The sequence below is a fragment of the Fringilla coelebs genome (genome assembly GCF_963513975.1).
Source record: "Fringilla coelebs genome assembly, chromosome: 5".
NCBI classification, from domain to species: Eukaryota; Metazoa; Chordata; class Aves; order Passeriformes; family Fringillidae; genus Fringilla; species Fringilla coelebs.
In genome coordinates, this window is record NC_140033.1 from 46870008 (window position 1) to 46883139 (window position 13132).

At 44.8% G+C, this 13132-nt stretch overlaps 1 protein-coding gene across 1 annotated transcript; it reads right to left on the reverse strand.

Moving 5' to 3' along the window:
• Window positions 1–7601: 7601 nt before the first annotated feature.
• PDE6H (phosphodiesterase 6H) lies at window positions 7602–8980 on the reverse strand (the record flags this gene model as incomplete). Its single annotated transcript, XM_084206113.1, has 3 exons — window positions 7602–7678; window positions 8548–8588; window positions 8841–8980. 3 exons carry the CDS (start codon window positions 8978–8980, stop codon window positions 7602–7604), a joined length of 258 nt encoding a protein of 85 aa, XP_084062239.1.
• Between the last annotated feature and the right edge of the window lie 4152 nt (window positions 8981–13132).

A 13132-nucleotide genomic window follows, 5' to 3' on the forward strand; every position in this document is an offset into this window, starting at 1 on the left:
TTCACTGGTTTGCAGCAGGCTGGGGTTTTTTTTTTTGGAGGCTGACCTGATCCAAAGCTTATAGAAGACAGTGCAAAACTCCAAAGAGAACCCCGGCTTTAATTCAAGGAATTAAGTTGTATGCCTTAATGCCATAAGATATTATTGCACTAAAGAGCTTATTAAGATTAAAATGGGATTAGGCATTACTATGAATGACTGCAAAAAGTTTACATGGCTGGGATAAAGCTTCAAAGCTTTATTCCACATTTCAGGGAAATGGTTCCAGACTGAAGCAAAGAAAAATATCTTGTGTATCATAGCATTACACACAATGTGGTGCATGTTGTGCCTCCCAAAGGGAGAAACCTGTCACTGATGATTGGATGTGGAATGAAAATCTTACTGTATTTTCCAAAGAAGCAGTTCTCACTGAAGATTGAAATGAAAATGTCTTGTGTGCTTCCATGTTCTTGGTTTTGAGCTTGAGACTTTTGCTGTTTTTTTTATATTTATTTTTCAGCAGCTGGGAACCCAAGATCTTGCTTTGTCTTGTTATCAGAAGCTTACAGATGGCTGCTAAACAGAGCTTCCTGTGTATTGACTTTGATATTGTAATGGCTGAGGAAGAATTTCATATGAAAAGCAAACTTTCTGTACATCACCAGTGTACAGCTTGAGAGACAGCAGCAATGGAGGTGGCCCGGCGTGACTGCCCTGGCTCCAGCAGGAACTACACCTCTTCTGTGCCAGATGTTCTCTGCAGGGGATTCTTGGATGCTTTCTCCAACACAGTCACAAATGTACTGACTGTCAGAGCCTTCCCAATTCCCAAGGGGACCATGTTTTCCCAAGGAAGGTATTTGTCAGGATTTCTTGATAACGGCTACTTAATATTTTGATGTTATTTTCAGGCAGTTCTTCCTTGTTTCATCCTCACTAATATTTATCCTCCTTTGTTATCTATACCCTACGGCTACCTCCAGGTGGGAATCATAACTCCACTTGACTCTTTCAGGGGGCTGTGCACGCTGGAGCAACTTCCCTGATGCCTGTGGAGTCCTCCTTGTTTACTCTTTATTCCCCTTCTGTTTGAGTTCAAAATACAGAACAGTTTATCAGCTTCTGTCCTCAAAATCCTACAACTGAATGGAGACTTGTTGATGGGGATGCAATGGTGTTAAGACACTCTCAGATTTATCATAATATAGCTTCTTGTGGTGCTCTTTCTGAACAGGCAGCTTTAGTTCAGAATTGCCTCCTTTGCTGACAATATTTCATTCCAATGTAATTGTTGACCTGCTTTCCCTTTGCTCTTGTCTGAGACTGGTGCTTACCAGATCATCTAACTTAAGGTTTGAGTTTGAAAGGACTTTCCCCAGTGCCTCCCTCTGTGTGTTCCTCATCCCAGCTGTCTGTAGGGGACCTGGCCATGTACTGACATTTTCAAGACTGTCTGTGCTGCATCTTTGCAGTGGCCCCTTATTAGTGAAGTTCAGCATCCTCAGGCTGGAGTAATAGCCTTGCTTGGAGACCAGGGTTATAACTAATTCATTAGTGATGTACTTACAAAGTGCTAGCATGGAAAGACCTTGGTCCCAGTGAATGTTTCTGGTAAAACTGCAGTTGCTACAGCCAGATCTAATACAACTTGTTGTTTTCCACATGGTTGTCCTTCTGTTATTTTTCTTCCCTTACTTTCAGACCTGCAGCCAGTTCCCTGGTGCAGACAGATGCAAGATTGCCATGCCCATGCCAGCAGCTGTCTGAATGATACAGATTCGAGCTGGCTTGAATCCAGACAGCTCTTGTGAGATGAGCAAATGCATTTGCCTTCTCCCTGTGTCTAGAGAAAGCAGTGTGGTGTTTTGATCAAGCAATGGGAGTTTGTGCCTCAGGTCACTGGAGGGGCAGAAACCTCTGTATGGCCGAGGAATTGGCCTTGCCTTCCATCTGCCTGTGCTTGCCCCTCTACAGCCCCTGTAAACCTGCCTAGGTCACACTTCCAAGAGATGTGTTCCAGTAGCCCCCAGCGGTGGGGGTTTTAATGATCCTGGGATTTGTATCTGTTGCTCCTTTTGGTGTCCTGTCCAGAGGTGAGGAGAAGTAAAACACGGGTTTACCGAGTTCTCCTAAGAGCACAAGACACAGATTTCCCACTGGTGTTATTCCTGCTCACCTACTCTGTCACCCATGATCACAGGGTCGGTGTAGTGGCAGTCTGGAGCTCCCACACTTTGATGTGTTTTTCTCCAAGCTCTCTTCCTTCCTGGCTGGTTGTGCAGCCACTGCCTCCCAGAGAGAGCAAGGGACCAAGTTCAGCTTGCTCAGTGCTTTATGAATTATTTGTGCCTTGTGTGGATGCTCTTCTTCAGTATCATAACAGGCTCAGAATTCCTGCAAATGCTCCTTTACCCTCCCTGTGTGGCTCAGAGCACAGGGCAAAGCCCAGCGTACAGCTTTGGCAGGCGGCTTCACCACATTCCTTCTCGGTGTTCTCCATGTTCTTGAAGGTGTCATTCCTTCCTGTGGACTTTTCCTGTGCTGACCACTGTCCTGCCCAAGGTCTCAGGGTACCAAAAGCAGTCCTCATTCCCAGTGCCCCCCTGTCTAAAGTCCTACTCTTCACAGGGTAGTGTAGTTCATCTATTTCTGTCACATCCCTGGTCTGCTCTGACATCTGGACAGTCTGTTGTATGCTGAGTATGTGCTGGTGATTGCTGTGCTCAGCCACTTCATTTACAGCCTCAGGAATGTGAGAGGCCCTCAGAGAAATGCCAGGGGCCAGAATGTGTTTGAAAATTTCTGAAGGCTTTGATAGAGAAGGTATTCTTTTCACCCAGCAGGAGCAGCAACACCAAAATTCTCACCATCGTTACGCTAAACTTCAAGAGGAACAACATAAAATGTGGGAGCACATGATAAGTGAATTGAGGTAAGTTGAAAGTTGCAAGTGACAGAATTCAATTGTTATGTACCCCCAGCACAGAGGCTTCAGCCATCCCACTCCCTCCAGGTGGATCACAGTTGGTGTGGAAAAGGCTCAGAGCCATAAATGCTCCCTGCTGGGGCTGTCAGGACAAACTTTGGAGGTGCAGGTGCCTAACATTAGGGTACTGAGCTGATCCCAGCTTCAACAACCCCAGCAGCCCTATGGGGGCTGGGAATCAGACTTCAAAGTTAGGCAGCCTGGTATGAGGAAATTCCAGAGTTGAGCACATTTATAAGCATGTGATACAATCTTTTATTTTAATTGCATAATCTTATGTTATTTTTCTTTTTTTTTTCAAATCTGTCTAGATTTGCATCACAGTGGTGTGATGATGCTGAAACAGACTGCTGGCTGGAATAACCTGCCCACCCTATGGAGCATTACATAAATGCTCTCAAAAATAGACTTCTTGTTCCTCAGATCTCCAAGCTGAGGCCCTGGATCTTACTGTCTGAGTGAGATCTGACTCAGAGAGAATAAGGCTCACTAATGAGTACTTACAGCTGCAACCACAACTAATGACAGCTGCATTTTTAATTTCAAGATAAAATGTTAAGTACTCTGAAAAATCAAGTATTGAAGACCTAAAGGTGGTGGGTATTCTCAATTTGCCTAGCTCTCAAAATCTCATTTATAAAATAGAAAAGTGCCCCACAAAACACAGAGTGATATTGCCAGGGCACATTTTTTAGCCTACACCTTATTGATCAATACCATAGGAAAAATGTGACGGTGGCTTGATACTGAGTGGGGTGCTGATTTGAAAACTGTTAGAGGATGGTAATTTTGCACTAACACTCTTCAGTTCTCCTGAAGAATCTAACTTACACTGAGGGTTTGGTGGTTTTTTTTTGTTTTGGTGTGTTTTTTTTTTTTTCTAATTAAAAAAAAATATTTTAAACTGAGGTGATTTAGATTGGGAGGAGGGGGTGGTGAGGAAGGGGACAGGGAAGCAAGACAAGTGCTTCTCACTTCTCCCAAGGTTCATTCTTCTTTTCTTGCAGAGATTTGGGTTTAAGTAACTTTTTCACTAGAGTCAGAAACTGGGGTCAGTGAAGATGGGACTCAAAATTTGGTTAGACATAAATACGTGAGAAGATGTTTTTCTGGCTTTCAAAATGGGGTTGGGAAGGGTTTTATAAGAAGCTCTCAAAAAGGGAGTCCTGGACAACTCATATTTGTATCTCACAGGATAGAGAACATTCAAAGACAAAAGACCTTTAATTGGACACCCAGTAACGAGTTGAAAGGAAAAAGCTCCAAAGATGGCATGAAAGAAAACGCTTCCAAGGCTGAGATTGGACAGCATAACACAAGAAGGCAATTGCACTTGACCAACTTGAAACCCCTGTGGACACCTAGAAAGTTCAGAAAGAAGCAAGAGGAGATGAGTGCTCGCAGCTCTGTCTGACAGTCATGGCAATGAGAAGGAGCTAAGTGGCATTCACATCTCAGCAATTTTTTGCTATAGGGTAGAAAACATGCTGACATTCATTTGCACTCATTTGCATTCATTTGTAGAAGATGTAGCTGGCCAAAAGATTTCAGCCTGAAGGAAACCATGTGCAACACTTTTGGGAGAATATACCAGTCATCACTCAGGAACAAACTGCTTCTCAGATGATATCACAGTCAGTCTTTATTGCCTATTGTTTGGAGATAAATAGCTGTTTTTCTCTACTGAGGAGTGATAAGTGACTTTCAGGGCTTTCCCCAGGAAAGGAAAGGATTTCAGAAGGAAAAGCTAAGTCATCTGCCTTTCCCCGGCTATATTTTGTAAGCAACTCAGACTACATTCTTAAGATTTTTAAAATATTTTTTATTAATTTTTATTCCTTTTGACATGTTTTTATAGTAAAAGAACAGAGAATAACATATTACAATGCATACAGGCTGAAGTCCTTCAACAAGCTGCTTTAACACATTTACTTTCTTGCACCATAGCCATCTCTCACTGAAAAATGGAAGTTTCAGGAATTATGGCTCATTAGAAAAAACTCAGAACCCCAGAAAAAACAACCATGAGTGTGTTTTAAGACTCTTCTTCTAAGCCTCAAAATTCCTTACAAGTAAAGGAATTAATGTGATTCCTATTAATGAATAGAAATTATTTTTAAAATAACTAACAAACTGTGTTGGCTCAAAACATCCATCTTCTGATACAGCTCATCAGCCAGGTATGAGAGCTGGGTTATGTGTGCATTCCTGTTGGACTCCTCTAGGAAGGACAATGGGGAAGTTCTCTGATGGGAACTGGGGCTATGGCAATCAGATGGGGAACTACACCAGGACCTTCTGATTTGCTAAAACTTCAGTCCCTGGACTAAGGAAAATTTTGCTTTTACCCCAGTATTTTCTGACAAAGTATCTCACTGTCTGTGGACTGTTTTCCCAAGGTCTGGGATGAAAAGGGAGAAAAATGATGAATTAAAATTTCCTTCTTGCTTTTGTCGTGCTTAAAAAAGAGAAAACTCAACTAAAATAGAGGCAGCCAGCTTGATGGATTCAAAACTGGATCTAATGGGTCTTTTCCCAGAGAGAAGAGGACAGACTGAGAAGGAGGAATAAGGATCATGTGTAACAGGATGGCATAATGGGAGGGAGAGCATGAGAGTATTGCCATACAAACATTCACATTTAACTGCAGAAGGAGAGGGCTAGTACATGAGCTTGAAAAAAAAAAAGAAATCAGTTTCCTATAGTAAAAGCTAAATAAAAGGTCATTTATATAAAGAACACTTAGGGAAAGAAGAACAGCACTAAAAGGTGAGAAAGGCAGGAGAAGCTGGAAGTAAGTGGAAAGGACAGAGTGCCTCTGGCCAGGGAAATAGCTGTGGGCTGCAATTAGCTAAATGGTACACGGCTTCTGCGCTGTGATGGTGCTGCGGTTCTGAACCTCTCCAGGCTCACTGCTGCAGCAGTCTAATGGCAGCAGTGCTGAATAATAAAAGCTGTACTCTGGACTGCCAACAGGAATTAATTCCCTTTAGCTTTTGGTGCCCAAGCTATATTTTAACTGCAAACTGCGAGCTTTTATTTCTGGAATAACAGTAGCAGACAACTGTGGCACCGCCGTGGATTTATAGCAATGCTTTTTGCGTGGGGATCAATTGTTTAGACAGGATTTGCTTTCCTCTCCACAATCACTCCTTGCTCCCATGAACATGTTCAGCCTAGGAAAGATAAGATTGGGGGGGGGGGGGGAAGTTCCTATGCAATGAGGCTTCTTAAGCTAAAGCAATAACTAAAAATTCCACCTCCTCTTATGAATATTATGGGGCTACAACAAACTTGCTCCTTGCCTGCAAACAAGCCAAAAGCCCCTCCCATATGCCAGGGAATCTCAGCGCCTTCCCTGAACATTTAAGTGCTGCAGGTGCCTCACCACTCGCAGCACTGGGGCTGCCAGAGAGCAGCAGACACAGATCTATGGGGTTAAGTGGATTTGCTCTGTGCTTTCCTGCCTGGGCACATCCTGCCCTTCCCCTGCCTCCCCACTTGCTCTGCTGTTACTTCTCTCTGGGGACACCATTTGCCTGCTTGGCCAAACAAGCTCCAGAGGTTGAAATTGCCAGGGAGTGAAGTGAGAAAAGCCTTCCCACTTACAAAGGGCAGGGTGAAGGGAGACTTGTCCTATGCTAAATACAGGGAAGAGGGAGCAATTACTGCAACATCATTTTCTGCTGCGTGTGGCAGGACTGCTGGCACAGTCTGGTGACAGATCATAAGGATTCTCTGTCTTAATAAGCAGCAAGCATGTCCTGGGGAGCAAAAGTCTCATGTAAATACGTATTGGCATGGTGACAGGTGTCACACAGGGGCTTCCCATCAAAGGAGAGGAAATGCAGCATCATTTGGAGGGCTGCTTCTTTGGAACTGCAGCCACAAAGGAATGAATAATAGGATTAATTCACTTAGCTATTGATCTCAGACGCACACATTTTCATTTAACATGAGGAGAACAGCCAGACTCTCGTGGTTCATAGCCTGTGGGCAGTACAGCAGAGACAGCATTTGCAAGCCCTTTTCCCCATTTGCTGATGAGGTAAATCTTAGCAGCACGTTCCTTATGGTGAGCCGCTGGGGAAGGATCTCCTATGGAAAACAGCCTAATGTCTGGGCTGGTGACTCTAATGCTGCTCTCTACAGATGTACTCTTGAGCAAATAATTGGTGGCCCAAATAACACGGGGGCCTACCCGTGGAAATTCTATACAGAAAGCTGAAGAAAGGCAGGGAAGGAAGAAAACAGAATAGGCTGATTTAATTAGGTCTGGACATACATGCACACAATATCTCAGCTAATCAGGGGAAAAGTTCAGATACAGCCTCCCCGTATCGCCATAAACATTGAAGATCTATGACAGCGAGAGAAGAAAGAATGTGGTGCAGGGAGACATTAAGACATTTTTCAGTAGTTTCATCACACGGAACATGAGGTCTGCTCAGGGTCCCAAATAACTTCTTTGCCAAATTAATCTGCAAAGTTAAGTTTCTCATAACTAGCTCTTACAAAACCGCCCTGCCCATAAGCAAGTGGATGCAAGGGCCAAAAGTAAGTGTCAAAGGTGGTAAAGACCATGCTGGGATGTGTGGAGTCACCAGGTGACACCAGTAGAGATGCTGACACCTTAGATGATCCCAAACTGGGCCAGCTCGTGCAGTTCCAGATGGCTGAAAGCTTCCCATGGGCAAATCACGGTGATATCTGCAAAAGAGGGAAAATGACAAATGTGTTCTCGTAGCCCAATGCACTCCTTGGATTCATTTTTTATTAATGGAAAGGCTGATCTACTCAGGAGATGTTAACAAGAATGAGATTCTGTTTGAGGTTAAATGGGCAGATGAGCATTTCCAATCTGGTACTACCTGTCAGACCAAACCAGATCAGTGTACTTTCTCTCTGTGAGCAAAAGCAAGCCAGCAGTTCCTAGTCTCTTCAGTGACTATGTAAACTGGTGTAAAAGTTAATTCCAGTGATGTGGTTTCTCCTGTTCTTGTAAATTACCTGCAGCCAAACCGCGATCTCCTCGAAGATGTGTGCAGTTTAAGATCAGACGCTGAATAATTTGGCCTACAATATTCAGGATCTGTAACTCTCTCTTCATCAATACTTCAAAGTTCTGATTGGCTACAGCTCATCCAATGCATGTTTCTCAATCCCAGATGGGAACATAAAATTCTTAAAATTAGGATTCTGGTGACAACACAAATACTTGGCCATCTGGGATTTTGTTTCTGTGATTTTTTGGTATTAATAGCTTAGCATTTAGCATTTATTTGAGAATCTCATGCTGCTGAAATTCTTATCCAGAGTATTAGCAGAAAACAAACAAGCACTTCTGCAGCCCAATGTAGGTAGGCTGAAGCTGCAGCATACATTAATGGCCTTTTCTTCACGTAGAGTATAAGCATGAACGTGGCAGCTTGAGGAGGCAGAACTAGTCTTCTCTGGCGACCCTGAGAGCTGCAGACAGGCCAGGGAAACAGAGGCCACCCCAGAATCCTCTCCCACGATCAAGTTTGTCTATGCTAGTGCTAAAGCAGGGCACGACAACAACATCCTGCAGAGCTTACCTGTGCCCAGCCCCTCCATGCCTGGGATGTCATCTCCAAACCTAGGAGAGAAAAGAGCGGGAAAGGAGTGAGTTTGGGGCAGCAGCAAGGAAAGGGGAGATGCCCTGAGCCCCCAGCCAAGGAAGAACAACTGTGGGTAGGGAGCAGAAGAGGAGCAGCTCCAGGCTGGAGGGCTGAGGGGACAGGGGGAAGCCTTCCGGCTCCTTGCCCAAGGGAAGATGCGTGGAAGCACAAAGTAGCAGTGGGGAGCTACTCAACTAGCACGGTTTCTTTCATTTCCAAAATTCCCTTACCCTCTTACTCCTTTTTTGGGGGGCTTGCTCTTGAACTGCCTTGTCTGTCTCTGCTTGAACTTGGGAGGGCCCTTGCGTGGTGTGGTGGGGCCGGTGGGAGCATCCCCGGTGTTGAGGTTGGCGGCTGGGGTCTCGCTCATGGCTGGGCTGGGCGCAGCAGGCACGGGCCTCTCTCAGATCCCTCTGTCTGCAAGATAACAGCAAGGACTGACACAACGCTCTGCCTATCTCCTCTAGGTATCAGTAGTCAGATGACAGAACTATGGAAAATAGAACTGTGACAGGGTTAAAGATAATGGTATTAAAGATAAAGAAAGATTGTAATGAGTACAAATTAAGCAGGGTAGTGCTGCCTTTCATCTGGCATGCTAGAATTAAGATGCCAAACAAAGAGCACTTGAGCTAAGGCCAAAAAGACATTTACCCCGTGGTGCAATGTCTTGCAGAGCCATGGAGACTAACACCTCCAGCTGCACTCTTGGAGACAGGCTGCTGCAGAAGCTTGCCCCACAATTTAGGTAAAACAGGAAGTTTAATGCCAATGCTGGGGTTTTTTCCTAGCTAGCCTTGGAGTAGTGCTGCTGAGGTTTTTGCTTACTGCTTCAGGACCTGACTGCTACAGGAGCCATGAATACACATGTAGAGCTCAGAGAAATATCCTGTCCTTGGGAATCACCATGATATACTTCAGCTGCTCTCATATTTGTGCCCAAGCATTACCTTTAGAACACTGATGGACAGGGGACGCTGGGCTGGATGGGTCCTTTGCCTGGGTGGAGCTGCAATTAGGGCCCAACGTTTGTCAGAACCAAACTCATGGGAAATAGCACAAGATGGTTGCAAGATTGTACAGAAGGCTAAGGCAGCACACTGGAGACTATCTTGTAGTCAGAAGTTTATTTCACAAATTTCTCAGGATTTAGAGGAGTAAAGCCTGTAACTTCCTCCAGGATGTGCCCACTTTGGTATTCTTGAGCGTTATATTACATGTGCTGACCCCTCTTCACCACACCATACATGAGCCAAACTCCACAGGGGATTAATAGTTATCAGGGAGCAATTTCCGTTCAGGAGACACGTCTCCTGTCTCAGACAGCAGAAGTGCTGCACTCTGAGCCTTTTGCTTCCTTCCCAGAGAGGACAGCTATAACTCTCTCCAGTGTCCAAAGGGAAGCAACCAGGCCTTCATCAAATTTTGTACTAATTAGTATGCCTTTAGTAATATAATGGTCTGAATAAGTGCATTTATGGATAAAAATAAATGCAACTTCTTCCCTTCTTCCTTGAAGTCACGTTTTTCATGACTGTTATATATCTCCTGTCTCCAGGTGTTCATCCCCCTGCATCCAGGCTGATGTAATCGCTGATGGAATTAACTTCAGGATTTGGTTCTAAGGACTAATCTCATTAGGTCACCATAGTACTCTGGCTTAATCCCCAACATCACCTGCTGTGACACTCTGGACTTCTAAGCTCAGAACTATAAATGTCATCCAAGATTTCTTTCCTTAGTCTAAAGAGAGTTCATTCCTTTATCCTGAAATAGCCAGAGCATTGGAAAGCAAATCCTTATATACAAGGAGAAAGATCATCTGAGCAATCCTCCTGTGTCACTTCCACATCCATGCAAGGTGAAGAGCCATATTTCTGTATCTGTGGCAGTCTGGAAATACTTCATCCAGAGCATCTTTCCATCTGTGGTGGCAGTAGGATGGTTCCAAATGGTAGCACGAAGAGGCAGGCTAGTTCTTCCGTCGCTTGTGGTCAGGCTTCTGTCTCAGCTGTGATATCCCAAGCAGGAGACTGGACAGGTTCCAGCAGCCCCAAATGGAGCAGCAGATGGTTGTGTCTGAAGCTGCAGAAGGCACAGATGCTATTCCCCCGCGTGTAACACAACGCTTCCTAAGCACACTCTGTGCCCACAAACACAAGGATCAGCTCAAACCCTGGAAGTTACTTATTTGGCTGCCATCTCTGCAGTGCCTGAACAGTTGCCCAGTATTTACAGCTCTTTCTTTTTTCTCACAGCATGGTGGCAGGACAGGCAAACGCTGTCACCTTCTTCTTTAACAGAATGAGAATGGAAGTGCAGTGATAGGTATGACCTGGACTGCACTGCTGGGGGGAGAGACAAAATCTTTTGACTCATAGATTTTTAGGGCCAAACTGAGAGATGAAGGTATTTTGCCTCCAAAACAAAGACAGAATTTTGTCCCTCTCTGTTACTCGGGATGGGAGGAATTCAGGTGATACTGCCCTACAACAAAATGCTTTGTATCAGCAAGCTGCTCCATAGCATGTCTGCCAGTGTGCCAAATTCTATTATTATGTCTCTGTCTCAGGTGCAATCTTATCAGTAGGTTTGTCTGTCTCAGTGCTAGACCCCCCACTTCTGAACTGAGACATGCATCCACTTTTAAGCACCATGTTACTTAGCACCCTTCTCAAGGGCTACTCCCAAAAGTACAACAGAAAAAACAAACCAGCCAACAGATTTCCATCCCTTAGGACTGACATCCAAAACTTGAAAGTTGCATTTGAGCTCCATCTCCAGCTGAATTTCTGCCCTGCTTCAATAACCTCTGCTGTGCACTGGCATGTTACCTTAACCACAAATACGTCTTTGAGGGTCAAAACCTCTTAAATCCTTGAGTCCACATTTTGTCCCCAACTTCACTCATCAGAGGAGTAGCTAATGGAAAGATTCAGCCCTTGAAGTTTCTTTTTGCCCCAATCTGAAGTCGTTGTATCCATTTACCAGATATTAAATAACCCAGGATTTGGTAGGAAAAAGGATCTGCCCAAATCACACTTCATCCTCTCTCACCTGCATGAATTCAATAAAGAGCATTCAATGAAACTTTTAGCTAGGGACGTTTCCAACATTAGGACAATTCTAACTTCTTCCTTCTTCCTATTAATCTCCCTCTCCTTCTATTCTCTCCATGCATCACTAAAAAAATGACAGAGGACGGAAAGCAACCTTAAATGCCACATAACAACTTTTCTCTTGCCACTGACATCAAGCTGCCTTCCCACCATGGAGCTGGTGGGACTTGCTTCCCATCATTAGAGTCAAAGGATTCTCCATTCATGCTGGAGTGGGCCCTGCCCCACTGCATGGAAACTGCCCCAGTTCCCACACCTTGGGAACAAACTGCTCCTACACACAGCCAGACAAGCACCCCAGGATCACAGACACGAAAGAAATGCCAATAGCAGCTTCTTCCCATGGGAATTTCCCAGCCTTCTGTCTTACCATACCTGGTTACTTGGACAGTCCTTGGTACAGATCGAACAGGTGGCTTGACAAATGTTCTGAATCTCCTCTAGATCTCTGCAAGTGCTGTGCTGCCTTCTCCCAGTGTTTCCTGGTCTGCAGAGCTCCTTTGCTCCTGCCAGCACCAGCACACAGCTCCTGGGCAAGAGCTGGTGGCTGTGGATGCAAAGACTGTCGAGGCACAAGATCCTCTGCCATGCACTTCCTCTGCTCCCTCCTCTGACGAGGTGTTACCTAATTGCCCCTGACAGCATTTCTGCTCAGTCAAGGGCTTAATCCTTTAGGTAAGAGCTTTGCTTGCATCTGAATGCTAATTATACCTAATACACATTAATGGGCTTATCTCAGTTGCGTCAGAAATCCCACCTCGGGGTTGTTGGCCAGGTTAATCTTCCTTCTTTTAGTTTTATTTAAATTTAAAGGGGCTTGAATACTACTGGCAAATGCTGACTCTTTAATCTGTTCCATCCTTGATCTCTGACTCTCTGTGGAAAATGTCCCTGGCAGATAATGTAGACCCTCACTTGATCTTCTTTACAGACCTTTTTGGTGTAGGAACTTATCTTCCCTTGTCCAAAGGTTTCAAAAATACAGACTCCTCCATGTGCACTTGTCTTACACTGCCTCAGGGTGTCAGACACAGAACCTCCACAAGCTGTGGCCCTCCATGCAGATTCTCTTCTGTGAGTAGAGAGGAACCAGGGGGAAACATCCTTGTGCTCAGTTCTCTTTCTGGGTTTCTTGCATGCTCAGATCTTGGCCTCGGGAGAGCCACTGGCATCATCCTTTCAGACTTTTGTCAGGGAGTATCGAATCCAGGCCCTTTGAGCCAGGGAATATTGAATGCAGGGCCTTTGAGCCAGGGAATATCGAATCCAGTCTCAATTGCTTGAGGTGGCTAATCATAGTGATGGGAAAAAGTCCATGCAGGTTCAGCCCTTTCTGCTCCTGTGTCTTACACAGGATTTCAAATCCTTCATTCTGGCAGCAGTTTTAAGACCAAGAGCAGGTG